Here is a 17,118-nt window from a genome sequence, read left to right as displayed (position 1 = left end):
AGGGTGAAATACAGTCGAGGACAAAGGGCCCCACATAGGCAGGGATGGAGGGAGTCAGACTGGCCCTCATTCAGTTTTCAGGCCCTGAAATTCAGCTCCACGGCTACCACTCACTCCATCAAAACTGCTCTCACCAAAATCATCAATGACTGGTTACCGGCCACCTGGTCCCCAAGCCAGAAATCTGGGAATGTCTTTAAACATTTCCTCTCCCTTATTCCCTTCTTTTTTTTTTTTTTTTTTTTTTTTTTGAGATTGAGTAGTCCTGCTCTGTCACCTATGGCATGATCTCAGCTCAACGCAACTTCCACCTCCTGGGTTCCAGCAATTCTTCTGCCTCAGCCTCCCGAGTAGCTGGGATTACAGGCACGCACCACCATATCCGGCTAATTTTTGTATTTTTAGTAGAGATTGGGTTTTGCCAAGTTGACCAGACTGGTCTTAAACTACTGACCTCAAGTGATCCACCTGCCTCGGCCTCCCAAAATTCTGGGATTACAGGCGTGAGCCACCGCACCTGGCCTATTCCCTTATGTCTTATGCCATATCCCTCATTTCCTATCCTCAACCCCTTATTCCTGAGTCTTTCTTGAATCTATTCTCCTGGCTCTTCCCATATGCTCAGACAACAAAAGATCCTCCACGTCTTGTCTTGTTCTGGCTAAGGAGGGGAGAGGGTCGAGACTATTTCAATAGCTACCTATGCCATTTCTGTGCCTGTAGCCCTGCTCCCTCCTCCAGTCCATGCTCCTCCGTGATGCTGCATTTTGGAGGCTTAGAAATAAGATCCATAAAGAGCCCATTCCTATGCCCGGCAGTGGGGCAGGCACCGGATAAAGGGGCCACTAATGTAATTATTCTCTTCTTAGAAATATATTTCATTGCCTTCTTCTAAATTTGTTCACATGGACACTGCTACATATTAACTGAAATGCTTTCCTTAAAAATAGCTGAGGATGATTAGCTAGAGGGATCGTAATAGGAATTTTAAGCAATCATTTAAATTAATTCCTGAGAAGTCTATGCAGAACCCTTCAAGCTGAGCCCTTTCTGGCAGAAACTCACCAGTTCCCATAAGCACATGCAAATCAGCACTCTGAGTTTCCCATATTTCACTGCCAGATTGTTTTTTTTTTTTTTTTTTTTCATTCTAGAAGAACAAACCACAGCTCTGTGATTGGGAACTCTCCACTGGCAGGCGGGGGCCAGAGTGGCTTTGTACTCCCACCCGCAGGCTGCCCCATGATGCCCAGTGCCAGGCATGGAGCAGAGAGCCAAACCACGTCAATAAATGCTTCCGATATGTACAAGTGTAAATATCAAAGGCTGGCCACATCCATATTGAAAGTATTCTCTAAGAAATGTGCCAATGACAATTTTTTGGCCAAAAAAAAAAAAAAATCCTTTTAAATTGTTGAAAGATGCCTAGAAATGGATCTGCTGCATCCTGGGATAAGCCATTGTCCTTTCAAGTATGTTAGTATAAGAAAACAACTGAACTTTTGCAGGAAGGAAACGAAGAGAAATCCATTCTCCTACCTTCTTAAAGTCATGCACGTTAATTTTTCCGTTAGGCTCCTTGCTGAAGTCAAGAAATCGTTTTTTGAATTCTGGGTTCTGCTGCTGTATACAGTTTTTGAATTTTTCAATCACTTCTTCTGTGGTCATCTTCTTGATCTGGGTGGTTTTATTCTCCGTGGGCTTGGTTCTAAAATCACAAGCAGGCATTTAGACCTGGTGTCCCAACGGACACAGGCAGGGTGCTTCCTCCAGACTTCACCCATTTCCATGTAACCCGTGACAGTAAGAAGGTTTCCCATTCTCAGTTCACTAGCTGGGAAGGGTGGAGTGACTCAGGGGCTTCTTACCCTCCCCTGGCTGGTAGGTTCCAGGGCCAGAACTGGAGGTCCCCAGCACAGTGTCCAAGTGAAAGCCCATATACAGTGGCAGGCTGGGGGCAAGGGGACTTGAAGGGAGACAATATTATTGTCCTAGAGATTTTCAATTATGCTTTGAGCTGGCCAAAGGTGGCATGTGACTGGGCACACACGGTTGAAAAAGGATATTGTTTCTGAAGTGGAAAAATTTAAAGTCAGAGCCCATTAGAAAGCTTTAAATGAAAGAAATAGGCCGTTTTGTGGTAACTAGATCAAGAAAGTCATCAAACATCCATGGAAATGAAGTCCACAGTTACTCCATAAGTCAATTTGATTTATAAAATACAAATTGAATGTGCTGTTCTGTGAGTGTCAGAGTGGATGTGTCTGAGCGTGTGGGCGTGGGTGTTTGTAGGACAGTGATTTCCTCAGCTCTCTGGAAGTCTCTTGGGTCCCACATTTTTGGGGAAAAAAAAAGCTCTGAGACAGTCATGGAGAATGGACTTCTATTCCTTTCCTGCTGCGTCTCTTGATTTTTAAGAGCTCTCCGGGAAAGCTACATTTTATGAAATGTTTCATTGCCATTGCTTCTTTCACCAGTTTTAGGAAGCAGACATATCTTATCATGGAATATTTAACCTGTCTCTTAAAATACCATCTTTATGCCCATTTATAAAGCTGCTACTACTGAAAAGCCCAGGTATTCAAATATAATTAGCATATCATTAAAATACTCCCATTGCTCTTTACTTCAGAACTTTTTAAAAGGGCTATGACAAAGTGAAGTCTGCTGAATAGTTCTACATTTTACCTTTCATTATGAATTTGTTATACGCTATGAATGAGCAAGTTAAAATAATGTCTTTTCATTAAACTAAACCTATATTTTTAAAAAGAAGAAGAGTTAGAATATTCATCAGGCTAATTTTTTATAGATTTACTAAGTATGTTTTATTGTTACAATTCAATTTGGAAATCATTTTAATCATTCTATCATTCATATTAAAAAATGTTAACTGGTTTAATGGATGTGTGTTGTAATAAATATTAAATGGTGGTAAGGAATCTAAGCTTCTGGAAGAGAGTAAATGTGAATGCAGGTATGTAATAGAGAAGCTACAGACTGTCTCTGGGAGTCAGGAGTCCCGGATTCTTGATCCAGGCCAGTCACTAAGTTTGTGAGCCAAGTCCCCAAACCTCTCAGACATCAGTGTTTTCATTTCTAAATTTAAAAGGTAAATTCAATAATTCCTAAGATCTCTGCTTGCTCTAAAATTCCCTGACTCGAATCACTGTCTTTCTAGTGTGCCATCTTTCTTATTTATAAGATGAAATATTAAAATACTCAGTCAACAAATAGTTACTAAATACCTATTCCATGACAGACACTGTGGTTTTGATATGTGCATTCATTTTGCTTAATTTTACCTCTCAGAAAGATCTGGCTGCTGCTGTTCATCTTTCCGTAAATGTCCACTTAACAGCTGATCCTTGGGAACATGAACTGGAGAGACAGTGGGTGGGCCATCCATTCCCATGTGCGCCAAAAGTTTCTTGTAAAGGATTCTTCCTGAACCAATGTCCTGGATCTTACTGCAGAGTCTGAATTTTAAAAAATCATTAAAACACACTCAGTAGAGTAACTAAAATGGAAAAGAATGACCCTGCCAAGTGTTGGTGAAGATGCAAGTAGCTACAACTTTCATCCACTGCTGGTGGGAATGCAAAACGGTACAACCACTCTATTCTTAGGCATTTACCAAAGAGAAATGAAAATGTGTGTCTACACAAATATATACAGCTTTATTTGTAACAACCAAACAGTACATATACAGCTTTATTGGTAACAGTCAGAAACTAGAAACAAACCATATACCTATCAAGAGATGAATGTATACACAAACTATGGTAAACCCATTCAATGGAATACTACTCAGCAGTGAAAAGGAAAGAACTGTTGGTATATATGAAATGAATGAATCACAAAATTGCTATGCTTAGTGAATAAAGCCAGACACAAAAGAGAATATCTTGTGTGCTTCCATTTACATAAAGTCCTAGAAAACACGAAGTAGTCTATCATGAAAGACAGCAGATCAGTGTTTTCATGGAGGTGGGAGGAGGGAGTGATGAGGAATTGCTAAAGGGCATATAGAAGATTTTTGGGGTGAAAATATTTGATATGGTGATTGACATCTTGCGATGATTTTATGGATATTGACACATGATGAATTTCATCACATTGTATCATTTAAATGTGTGCAGCATATTGTATATAAAGGATACTGCAATGCCGATGTAGTAAATGTAAAAAAAGAATTATAAAAAATTATATGACTGAAGGCAGGGGCTCACAAAGTGTGGTCTGAGGACACTTCCAGAGCATCAGTGAGGCTAGAACTATTTTTCTGTTAACACTGAGGTGTGATTTGCCTTTTTCACTCAATTCTTCTATGCATATAGAGTCAAGTCCATCAGAGGCAACATGTGTGATCATGTCCTCACTCTGACCACAAATAAAATGTATTCTTGTGGAGGCTGTGTTTTCTAACATTTTTAAGGTTGTAGGCTTAGGGTGTAAATGAGGAACTAGGAGTAGGTTTTCAGTGATTAACTCAGTTTCTTTATAGCCTTTCTACCAGGCTCTCTACTAGAGACCTTCAGTTACACTTGCTATAACTGCTGTAACCTCATTATTGTCCAACAAACCACTATTTCGAAATTCCAAAGTTTTCCCTGAGCCTATATGAAAGCACAGCAAGGAAGTACACTTCTTTCTGCAATGACACTTTAAAAATGTCTCAGTTTTAATTTCTGATACGGTATATAAGGACATACTCCATATGAGAAACAGCCTTTGAGGTCCTTGATAATTCTTCAGAGTATAAAAGTGTCCCGAGACCAAAAGTGCTGAGAACCACTGACCTGGGGCACATTCCCTACCCTTGCTGTGCCTCAGTTTCCTTATCTGTGAAATGCAGATAATAAAAGTACCAAGGACTGCTGCAATGACCAATGGGACAATCCACATAAAGCCGTTAGCGCTGGCGCTGATATGCTCTATGTATACGTGCTTAAAAAATCGCAGCTGTAATAACAGTACTATGGTATCCTTATGATGATCTACATACAGCTGGAGGCTGAGCATGAGCTCTGAAGCCACACTTTGCTCAATAAGTGCTCACTAGTATCATAATCGCTCCCATAAATATTCATGTGGCTATGTAAGAAGCACTGTGCTAACTACTGTTGCCACAACTGTGAACAAACCAGAACAACGCCTACCTTACTGAACTTCGGTCAGCTGGGAGAGACTGTTCATTTGGAACAGAGGGAAAGACGGTCTAAAAGTCCAGAGGCAAGACTTTGGGCCAAAACTCCAGGGCCCAGAGTTTTCAAGGAGTGGAAAGCAGGTCAGCATAGCTGGAGCTGAGACCAACATCAGCGGCAGCAGCAAACACTGGCTGAGGCCTCACTATATGCTTGGCCCTGAGGTAGTAAGGCTTTGTGTGTAAGATCTCATTTGATCCTTATCACAACTCTAGTAAGAAATATCTGGATGAAGAAACAGAGACTTGAAGAGGTTAAGTCACTCGCCCAGGTTTGGAACTAATTCAACCTAGGCAACCTGGCTGCACAGCCTCAGCCCCTGAGAGGTGAGAGGCTCATGGAGGGCCTGGGAACCATGTAGATGGTAATGGGACTGCAAAATGGTTTTTTGTTTGTTTGGTTGGTTGACTTTTTTTTTTTTTTTTTTTTTTTTTTTGAGACGGAGTTTTGCTCCAGCTGCCCAGGCTGGAGTGCAATGGAGCAATCTCGGCTCACTGCAACCTCTGCCTCCTGGGTTCAAGCGATTCTCCTGCCTCAGCCTCCCAAGTAGCTGGGATTACAGGCATGTGCCACCACACCCAGCTTAAATTTGTATTTTTGGTAGAGACGGGGTTTCTCCATGAGTTGACTATGTATCATTATATTGCTCGGTTATCAATATTTGATCATTGTGGTTTTAAAAGTACACGAAGCTCTTGCTCTATCAGAAGGCAGCATATTTCACTGTTGCAACTCGCACACACACAATGTCTCCATTCCACAAGAGCTGAGATGAAATCTTTGCATCTTGAACAACACTTTACAAGATATTACTAAAAAATAAAGGAAAGATATTTGCTTGCAAGAAAAGAAGAACAAAGAGAGCTCAGGAATCATAGAGCCCCAGGAGGGAACCCAGGCCTCACAACTCACCAGCTGTGCAAGTTGGAGTGAGTATTTAACTTCTCCAGACCTCAGTTTCTTTCTCCGTAGAAAGGAATAATGTTAGCTACCTTACGTGGCTGTGATAAGGACTATATCATATAATGCATATCAAACTCTTAAGTGATGTCCAGTGCTTAGCAAGGATTCAGTAAATAGCAGTTATTATCAATATTACCTATTAATATTTCAAAAACACACAGAAAAGGTTTAGAATTATGGAACAGGCCTTATGAAAAACATGACACGAATTAATTTTGTTACCAAAAACTTACTTTATGAAATGTGCATTCGTTAAAAATGGGCAGAAGACGTGCAAGATTTTCTTGAAATTATTTCGGCCAATGAGCCCTGTGTCTCCAAGGTCATATGCCCGTAGCATATTATAAAAAGCATGTAGGTTCCTAGTAATTGTATCATGAACAATTTCTTCCACCTAACATTAAAGAACAAACACATTTCCTAAGCTGTACATCTGTAACCTTTTGTAACAGTAACCTCAAACCACATAGGAAGGCATCTGCACAAAGAAGGCACGTGTTACTTACTGAATCCCAGGCCAGAAGGAAAGGTGTCTTAGTATCTGTACAGGGAGATGCTTTTCTCATCTAATTGGGAAAGAGAAGATATATAAATAAATACCACTCATGAAAGTCATTAGGAGCACTGGAGGCAGATGGACCTGGACTTGAATCCTAGCTCTGTCCCTAATTAGCCATTAGTGTTGAGACCTTGAACAATGGAGCTTGCACTCTAATACCCATCTGAAAGTAAAGACTATAACACTTAACTTGAAATACTATGCAGCCATAAAAAAGAATGAGATCAAGTCTTTTGCAGGGACATAGATGGAGTGGAGGCCATTATCCTTAGCAAGCTAACACAGCAAGAGAAAACCAAATACCACATGTTCTCACTTATAAGTGGGAGCTAAATGATGAGAACACATGGACACATAGAGGAGAACAATGCATGCTGGGGCCTATTGGAGAATAAGAGAATTTTCACCCTCAGGAGAATGAGGATGGAGGTTGGGAGGAGAGAGAGGATCAGGAAAAATATAATAACTAATGAATACTAGGCTTAAAACCTGGGTGATGAAATAATCTGTACAATAAACCCCCATGACACAAGTTTACCTGTGTAACAAACCCGCACTTGTACCCCTGAACTTAAAATAAAAGTTAAAAAAATAGCATTTAATTTCCCTTAAAGAAAAGTACAATAAACACGAAAAAACCCATCACCTAGAAATGAAATAAATGCAAAGTAGAATAACGAGATGGCATTTTTGCCTACCAGAATGGTGAAAACGCAAAAGTAAGCAAACTGCCTGCACAAGTGGGGGTTTCAGAAATGGTGGGAGTGTAAATTGATCTAACTTTCTGGAAGGTATTTTTGTCTCAAGATACGTTTGGATACTATTTGACAATATGATAATTTAGACTCTACGGCGACAAGGAAGGCTGCCGCTGGGGAAGAGAACCGGTAGCTAGGGGTTGGCAGAGAAAAGAAAACTTCCTTTCACTGCATCCCCTCTTGTGTTCTTTGCATTCTGTACTTTATACATATCATCCTCTTTAAAAAATATTAAAATATTAATAGAATAAAACATATTCTTTGACCCAATAATTCCATTTCTTAAAATTTATAACTGAAGAAATAATCATAGAGTGATACAAAAAAGCAAGTGCCAAGATGTTCACTGCAGCAAAATTTTAAAAATAAAAAATAAATGAACATCCAAATTATAACAGTTATTTAGTATCTTTTAAAATTAGATAGCAGGCCGGGCACAGTGACTCAAGCCTGTAATCCAGCACTTTGGGAGGCCAAGGTGGGCAGATCACCTGAGGTCAGGAGTTCGAGACTACCCTGGCCAACATGGTGAAACCCCATCTCTACTAAAAACACAAAAATTAGCTGGGCGTGGTGGTGTGCCCCTGTAATCCCAGCTACTCGGGAGGCTGTCGCTGGAGAATCGTTTGAACCCAGGAGGCAGAGGTTGCAGTGAGCCAAGGTCATGTCACTGCACTCCAGCCTGGGCAACAGAGTGAGACTCTGTCTCTAAAATAAATAAAATAAAATTAGAGAGCAGAACTTTTCATTGACATTAAGTGTTAACAGTATGTTAATAAGCGACAATATAGACTAAAACGTCATTATATGTGGCGTGAACCCAGGAGGCGGAGCTTGCAGTGAGCCAAGATCACACCACTGCACTCCAGCCTGGGTGACAGAGTGAGACTCCGTCTCAAAAAAAAAAAACCATTATATTGTCTTGCTTTTTTTTTTTTTTTTTTTTTTTTTTTGAGACAGAGTCTCGCTCTGTTGCCCAGGCTGGAGTGCAGTGGCCGGATCTCAGCTCACTGCAAGCTCCGCCTCGCGGGTTCACGCCATTCTCCCGCCTCAGCCTCCCGAGTAGCTGGGACTACAGGCGCCCGACACCTCGCCCGGCTAGTTTTTTGTATTTTTTAGTAGAGACGGGGTTTCACCATGTTAGCCAGGATGGTCTCGATCTCCTGACCTCGTGATCCACCCGTCTCGGCCTCCCAAAGTGCTGGGATTACAGGCTTGAGCCACCGCGCCCGGCCTTGTCTTGCTTTTAAACAAAACAGCTACAATCTAGAGAAATGTGTGTCCAAACTCATCAAATTGCATACATTAAATATGTACAGTTTTTGAATATCAATTACACTTCAATAAAGCTGTTTTTAAAAAACAGAAGTATGGGTGTGCATGTATGTGGATTTGGAAGAATATACAGCAAAGTATAACAGTAAATAACAATGCTTTGGTGTTAGAATTGTGGTGATTTTTATTTTTGCCTATTGCACATCTATGTTTTCTAATTTTTCCAATTCCTTCATTCATAATTCATTCATTCATTCATTCATTCATTCAATAGATTGTGTGAGTGTGCCTGACACTGCCTATCCCCTATAGTACAATGGGCAGTGATAACAGAAAGGTCTCTGCCTTTGTGGAGACAGGAACACATCAGACCACAAATGTGACTCTGAGGCTGGGAGGGTCCCTGTGCAGGCTCTGGGGGTGCTGAGCTCTGGAGATGGTAACATAGGTCACAAGGAGCTGGAAGGAATCCCAGGTAGCAGATGCGGCGCACGCCAAGGCCTGAGAAGGGCAGCCGGGGAGCCTGAGGAACTGGATGAAGAGGTCTTCCCAGAAAGCCATTGGAAAGGTGAAGGCGTGAAGACAGACATGATCTATTTTATACTAAACAAAGATCACACCACTTGCCACGTGGAGAAGGGATTGCTTACGTGTCTATATTTTGTTTTTAAAGAAAACAGATTCTTAACATTTTATGCGCATTATCCTGTTAAATTCCCAACAACCTTACAAGGTGGTACCATAATCAACCTGGTTTTACAGGTAAAGAAATGAGTCTTAGAGAGGTAAATTATTTGCCCCAGGTCACAGCTAATAAGAGGTGGAGGCAGGGAGTCGAACGCAGGTGCACATACTCCTACCCTGGCCGGCTGCCTCTATTCCCTGGCCACCAGGCTTGATCTGACTCTGAAGCACTGGCAGTAAACTGAGTCAAGGCACATGCTCAGGCATCCACACGCCACATGCATGGCATGGGTGCAGGTTCACACACACATCTGTCACTTATGCAGCACAGGTATGGGGTACAGCCAACACCAACGGTCAGCCTATTCCGACCCCCTGTCTAGCAAAACAGATCACAAGGCCTTTTATGCATAAAGGAATTTTATATACATTATACTATATTATAGCATATAATATAGTAATATAGTTGATATATAATATAGCTAATTTGTAATATACTATATATCATGTAACTATGTATATATAACTGTTATTATATATAATATGTGTACATAACATATTATGCTATAATATAATTATATAGCATAACTATATAATAATATAGTATAATATAATTATAATATAGGATTTATTAAGTAAGCAATAAAGCAGTGTACAAATGTCTATATATATCCAGATACAGTATATTTATATAATTATATTATATATCTGGATATATATTATACATAATTCAATTATTGCTAAAGTATAATATATACAATAATTCCGTTTCTAGAAATATATACTAAAGCAATAATCATAAAGTGATACAAAAAAGCAGGTACCAAGATGTAATTAATTAATATAATAATTGTAAAACTATAATAATATGTAATATATGATGTAATTATATTATAATATATAACTGGATATACAATATGTCTGGATATATGTATCCAGCAACATAAGAATGCCCACACCTTTTGGGCCAGTATTTCCACTTCTCAAATCTATTCTAAGGAAATATTTAGATATGAATGGAGATCTGTGCACGAAGATGTCCAGCGTAACGAAAGGAAGAAGAGAAACAGCCCAGCGGCCCCAGTGACAAGGACGTGCACAGAACACTCTAAGATACCATTGACAATCTTGTTTATGATGAGTTTTTAATGATGTGGGGTGAGGGGGAAAGGCTCATCATATAATGTGAAGCTGAAAAAATGGAATATACAAAGTCATACAAAGAGTTCAACCATGTAAACAAAAAATGTGCCCACCCACACACAAAGAGCAGAAGAAAATTTATCACAATTTTAACTGTGTAACTATCTCTGAGTATTGGGATTTGGGATTTTTATCATTATTTTCACCTTTGTAGTTTGGGATATATTCTAATCTACAAAGAATTTCTGTTACTTGTGTAATCACAAAACATTTAAATAAGTTATGTATTATGGCCTATTAAAATTACCTCCAAAATGTTGGTAGAAAATGTCTACATGTACCAAGAGGAGGTAATTTAAATATGACACTTTCGCTCCAATAAACTGTCCCATTTTAAACCAAGAAGTATGCCATAATATCTTCCCAAGACCTTGATGCAAAACCAAGACAGATGGAAAGGATTTATTGATGATGAATAAATTGCACTTTGCACAGAAACCATCAGAACAGAATGCAGCTGGCTTCAGCTAAACCATCTTAAAGCTTTCCCCAAAGCCAGGCACCCCATTCAGATCCATTCAGTAGAAACGTCACCTTTAGGGAAACAGTGCGTCTCGTGATATTACTGGTTTGAATTTGATTCATAGGGATGCCAACTTCGAAAATCTAAAATTAAAAGCTAATTTGTACCTGTTAAAGGAAGCTTTTTAAAAAACATTTCAACAAGAATCTGTTAAAGCCTATTGCATGCACTATCTGAAATGAATCTGATAAAGTTCTTAAAACTGTTTTAATGCTAATAGCTATTAAAGTTATAGAAGCATTTCTAATAATAAAACTGTCAACTTTTCAGTCAAAAGAAACAAATGCTAAAGGCAAATGCTAGTCACTAAAGGCAATAAGCAGTTATTTTTTTAAAGTTGAACCAATGTAGGGTACAAAACTCTAAAAATATGAATGAGAACCACAGTAGTCACTCACAAATACTCCTTTTAAAGACATGGCTGTGGCCAGGTGCGATGGCTCACGCCTGTAATCCCCGCACTTTGGGAGGCTGAGGCAGGTGGATCACGAGGTCAGGAGATAAAGGCCAGCCTGGCCAACACGGTGAAACCCTGTCTCTACTAAAAATACAAAAATTACCCGGGCGTGGCGGCACGTGCCTGTAGTCCCAGCTACTCAGGAGGCTGAGGCAGGAGAATTGCTTGAACCTGGGAGGCGGAGGCTGCAGTGAGCCGAGATCATGCCACTGCACTCCAGCCTGGGCAACAGAGAAAGATTCCATCTCAAGAAAAAAACAAGAACAACACTAAATAAATAAGACATGGCTGCAAGAGGAGTGCTGTCGAGGTGGTACCAGTTACATCCTGTATATAAAGGGCTCTTGTTCAGGGATGGGTTTTCAGAAATGTCAATTACCATCCTTTTTAAGATTCAGAAACTAAAAGTTAAAATCAAACAATGCTTGAACACTGGACCCTTACTTGAAATGACTGAGTTGAAAACTGGGAAGTCGTTAATTTATTTAAATCATATTTCACCTGCATCTCTTATTAGGAATACTGACATTTCCCGGCAGAAAGAGAAAACCAAACAGGAAATTGTTACAAAACTCACCCTAGAGTTCTTTTCAACCAGATCAATAAACACGCTGATGTTGACCACTCCAGTGTTCCCAGGGTCAAGCGTTTGCATTAGTTCTTTGAATTCCGAATCGCTTAGTTTTACAGCCACGCAATCTAGAATATGTCGAAATTCTTCCCTTGTTATCGGTCCATTGGGTTTCTGAGCATCAGAGTATATATAACAGAATTTTTGAAAAAAGAAAAAAGGAAGAAAAAGTATTATGTATGTTTAGCATCATTTAATAAAGAGCGAGCTTTGGCCATATAGAATTATGATTGGAAACGCAAATACATCGATTGATGATCCTTATATAACATGAGCAGTGTGTGTGTGTGTGTGTGTGTGTGTGTTTGTGTGTGTGTGTGTAGGGGGAATGCTAGAACTTTCCAGGTGCAGTTCCTACAATGTTCTCTATCAGGACATGGCTTTGGGTGAGCAATGAGGCCCATTTCTCACGCTCAGGCTGACTGCCTTCCCCAGAGGCTTGAATGGCTTGAACAGCTCCTATCCCACCTGAGAGCTGGGGGTTCAACCGCATGGGGCACAACACTTCCCAGCAGTTCAATTACAGTTCGCCAATTTAGTAAGAATAAATTGTACTTGTTTCTCCACCAAGTCTCATCCATTACATAAATGGACAATTACTTTGCTAGAAAAATTTCAGCCATGCTGCATAAACAAAACATATTATGAGCAAAATAGTGAGAAAAAAATTTCTTCCCCCAGAAAATTTATCAATAAGTAGACTGAATTCCAAAATTGAGAGATATTGTTTACTAGAAAGACAGGGTAAATAAAGAACCCTCACCTCACATGGAGACATAGTGAATATTAACGTGACAAAAGGATTTATTAAGTAAGCAATAAAGCAGTGTGCAAATGTCAACTATTATTTGGGGGTCCAAAATCTGAAAAGGATATAAGGTTCTCTTGAGGGGTAACCTAAGTACTTTAGGGGATATATGCATGCTTACCATTTGGTTTGAGAGTCATAATCAATTCTTTAATACCTAAATAGAAATTACTGACAGCTAATTTTTTAAGTGACTTTAATAAATTTACAGCACTGTGTAACCATCACCACTAAATCTAGAATATTTTCAGCACCCCCAAAATAAACCTCATGCACATTTGCAGTCACTCCCCATGTCCAGCCCCAACCTAAGGCAATGACTTCATTTTCTGTCTCTAGATATTTGCCTTTTTCTGGATATTTCATGTAAATAGAATCATAAATGCATGGTTTCCTGCATCTGGCTTCTTTCTCCTAACATAGTGTTTTTGAGGATCATCCATGTTGTAGCATGTATCAGTATGTTGCTCCTTTTTATTCCTGACTGAGCATTACATTGCCAGATTTTGTTTATCTTGTCACAAGTTGATAGACATTTGAATTGTTTCTGGTTTGGAAATTGTAAATAATGTTGTTATGAACGTTTGTACACGAGTCTTTGTGTGGACACACTTTCATTCTCTTGGGCAGATACCTAGGAGTGGAATTGCTGGGTTATATAAGTCACATTTAATTTTTACAGAAACTGCCATGCTGTTTTCCACAGTGGCTGTGACATTTCGCATTTTCACAAGCAGTATATGAGAGTTCCAGTATCTCCACACATCCTTGTCAACACTTATTATTGTCTGTCTTTTTCATTATAGCCATCCTAGAGGGTGAGAAGTGGTATCTTGTGGCTTTGAGCTTCCCTAGTAACCACGCTGTCAAGTATCTTTTCATGGGTTCATAAAAGATTTTACTGGTTGTTCATAGATCCTCTTGGGTAAAATGCCTATTATTTTACCCATTTAAAAAATTAGGTTGTCTTCTTATTGAGTTCTAAAAGTACTTGTATATTCTAGATACAAGTCCTTTACCAGATATATGATTTGCATATATCTTCTCCCAGTCTGTGGCTTGTCTTCTCACTTTCTCAGAGGTATCTTTTGAAGCATGAAATTTAATTTTGATAAAGTCCAATGCATCGATTTGTTTCTTTTATGGGTTATACTTTGGTGTCATTAAGAAATGTTTGCCTAACACAAGGTCACAAAGATTTATGTATTTTTTTCTAAGAGTTTTATCAGTTTACCTTTTATATTTAGATCTACTTGTGTATGGTGTAAGGGACTGAATTCATCTTTTTGCTTATGGATATCCAATTGACCTCTTAACATTGTAACACATGTTTTCCTTTCCCCCACTGAATTTGTCAAAAATAAATGGACCATAAATGTAAGGGTTTATTTATGAACTCTCAACTCTGTTCCATTGATCTATATGTTGGTCTTCAAACCAGTATCACACAGTCTTCACTACTAAAGCTTTGCACTAAGATTCGAACTCTGGAACTATAAGTATTCTAACTCTGTTCTTCTTTTCCAAGACCATTTTGGCTGTTCTTCCACCTTGCATTTCCATACAAATTTTCAGATAGTTTTTCAAAAGAAAAAAAAAAAAAAAAAAAGCCAGCTGGGATGTTGATAGGGTTTGCACAGAATCTACAAAGCAATTTGCAGAAAACTGTCATCTTAATAATATTGTCTCCAATCTATAAATATGGAATGTATTTTTATTTATTTACATATTCTTTACTTTCCTTTAACAATATTTTGTAATTTTCAATATACAAATCTGGCACTTCTTTTGATAAATTTATTCCTAGCTATTGTATTCTTTTTGATGCTATTGTGAATGGAATTGCTTTCAGAAGTTCCTTTTCAGAATGTTCACAGGTAGTTTATAGAAATATAACTGATTTTTATATGTTAATCTTATATTTCTGCAACCTTATAAATTCATTTATTAGTTCTAGCAATATGTGTACGCACACATGCACAAATTCCTTAGAATTTTCCGCACATAAGATCATATCGTCTGTGAACAAAGACAGTTTTACTTCTTCCTTTTCAATCTTGATGCCTTTTATTTCTTTTTCTTTCCTGATTGGACTGTCCAGAACTCTAGCACAGTGTTGACTAGAAGTAGCAAGAGCTGACATTCTTGTGCTGTTCCTGATCTTAGCAGGAAGGCGTTCAGACTTTTACCATTAACTATGCTGCTGGCTATGGGTTTGTTGTAAATTCCCTTTACCAGGTGAAGGTATTTCTCTTCTGCTCTAATTTGTGGTAAGTTATTATCACAAACAGGTGTTAGATTTTTCAAATACTGTTTTTGCATCTATTGAGACAATCATGTAGTTTTGTTCCTCACTCTATTAATGTTGCATATGATATTGATTGATTTTGGGGGAAGTTAAACCAACTTTGCAATCCTGGGATAAATCCCAAGTGGTCACAGCACTTAAGCCTTTTTATGTATTGATGATTTCGATTTGCTAATATTTTGTTGAGAATTTTTGTAACTATACTCACAAAGGATATTGGTCTGTGGTTCTTTTCTTGTGATGCCTTTGCTTGGTTTTGGTATCAGGGTAATACTGGCCTCAGAGAATGATTCTGGAAGTGTTCCTTCCTCCTGTATTTTCTGAAAGTTTGTGAAGGAATGGCATGATTTTTGTAAGCAATCATTGTAGTCTTCAATGTGGAGAATTTGCACATTTTTGTAAGACATATTTCTAGGTACTTGATTTTTTTAAAAATGTTATTAGAAATAATATTTTAAAAAATCATCTTTTTCTAATTGTTTATTGCAGTTTATTGAAATATTGTTGGTCTTTGTGTATTGACCTTGTATCCACTGACTTTCTACATTCTATGAAATATTGTTGGTCTTTGTGTATTGACCTTGTATCCACTGACTTTCTAAATTCTATTATTAATTCTAATGTCTGGGAGGATTCTATTGGACTTCCTATTAACAAAATCATGTCAGCTACAAATAATAACTTCAAGACTAGGTAAAAAGGCAGGATGCAAATTACTTCTGGATGATTGATACAAAGTGAGCCACACCTGATTTAAATGTAAGTGATCACAGCAGCTGGGTCCACTTGCAGAGCTGGTGGCAGCATTTGGAGGCAGCACACATAGCAAATGGGATGCATGCCTGGGCGTGGATCTAAAGCAATCTCTCTTCTAAACATTTTGCATCCCTCTCTATAGCAGTAGAGAGATCTGTTTCCCACGACTACCCTGAGCAGCCAGGCAAAATGCCCAGCCCTGCCCACTCCTGGCTCCCACCCTTGTTCTCCTTCTTACCCAGTCCCCTCCGTGGTGGGGTGCATGGTGGCGGGATGGGAGGGGAGGGGAATCTCACTCTGAAACCATGCACTATGTAACTGTCAGGCATCTGATTGTTAATGCCATGATGTGATACCCCAGAGTGTGAACTCATCAGCAAGGACTTAGCATTAATCATCTGTGCGCTTAGCCTAAGTGCCCAGCATGGGGGCCCGGCATGGACTATGTACTCAATTCTTAAGCTACACTGTCTATTGATCTCAAGTTGAATACCACAACAATGACTTTTAAATAGTTCAATAGTTGGAGTGATTAGCATTATTGTATAGTCCTCCGTTAAAGGAAATGAAGGTTTCCCTATTTTTAATTAAATTACTTCTTCAGTATACCATTAGAACCTGAGTGGGGGGGGGGGGCGGGCAACACACAAAGGCCTCCTTTATCTTTTTCCAGGTGGCTCAGCTGGCAGGGTCCAGGGCAGCCATGCCCATTGCTGGAGTGTGGCTGCTCTAGGGCCTGGCGGCCTCCAACACCACTATCTGGGTAGCCTCAAATGGGTTACTTAGCACACAGGCCTCCTTTCCTCATCTGTCAGATGGAGATAATAATCATGTTTGCCTCACTGAGGTGTGAAGTGGATTTAGTGAGTGTATATACTCCTGAATCACTTAAGACTGTGCCTGGCACAAAGTAAGCACTCAACATTATTGCTCATTCAGAGAGACCAAGTCACATAGGCCTAAAGATTCATTCGAAGAACCCCATG

The 17,118-nt window shown here is 39.2% G+C and overlaps 1 protein-coding gene across 5 annotated transcripts in view; it reads right to left on the bottom strand.

Moving 5' to 3' along the window:
• The window catches only part of EFCAB6 (EF-hand calcium binding domain 6), a 315,225-nt gene that overhangs the window by 152,633 nt on the left and 145,474 nt on the right, over positions 1-17,118 (bottom strand). For all 5 annotated transcript variants that reach the window (XM_007976025.3, XM_038007346.2, XM_073006632.1 and 2 more), the window contains 5 exons: positions 12,207-12,374; positions 6,677-6,736; positions 6,404-6,564; positions 3,306-3,479; positions 1,540-1,708 (listed from right to left, as the gene is read on the bottom strand). In XM_007976025.3, the coding sequence (XP_007974216.3) occupies positions 1,540-1,708; positions 3,306-3,479; positions 6,404-6,564; positions 6,677-6,736; positions 12,207-12,374 (732 nt within the window). The remainder of the gene's footprint in view (positions 1-1,539; positions 1,709-3,305; positions 3,480-6,403; positions 6,565-6,676; positions 6,737-12,206; positions 12,375-17,118) is intronic.

The sequence above is a fragment of the Chlorocebus sabaeus genome, chromosome 19 (assembly GCF_047675955.1).
Source record: "Chlorocebus sabaeus isolate Y175 chromosome 19, mChlSab1.0.hap1, whole genome shotgun sequence".
NCBI classification, from domain to species: Eukaryota; Metazoa; Chordata; class Mammalia; order Primates; family Cercopithecidae; genus Chlorocebus; species Chlorocebus sabaeus.
The sequence above is the reverse complement of the archived record's forward strand: the minus strand, read 5'-3'. Positions and strand labels throughout refer to the sequence as shown.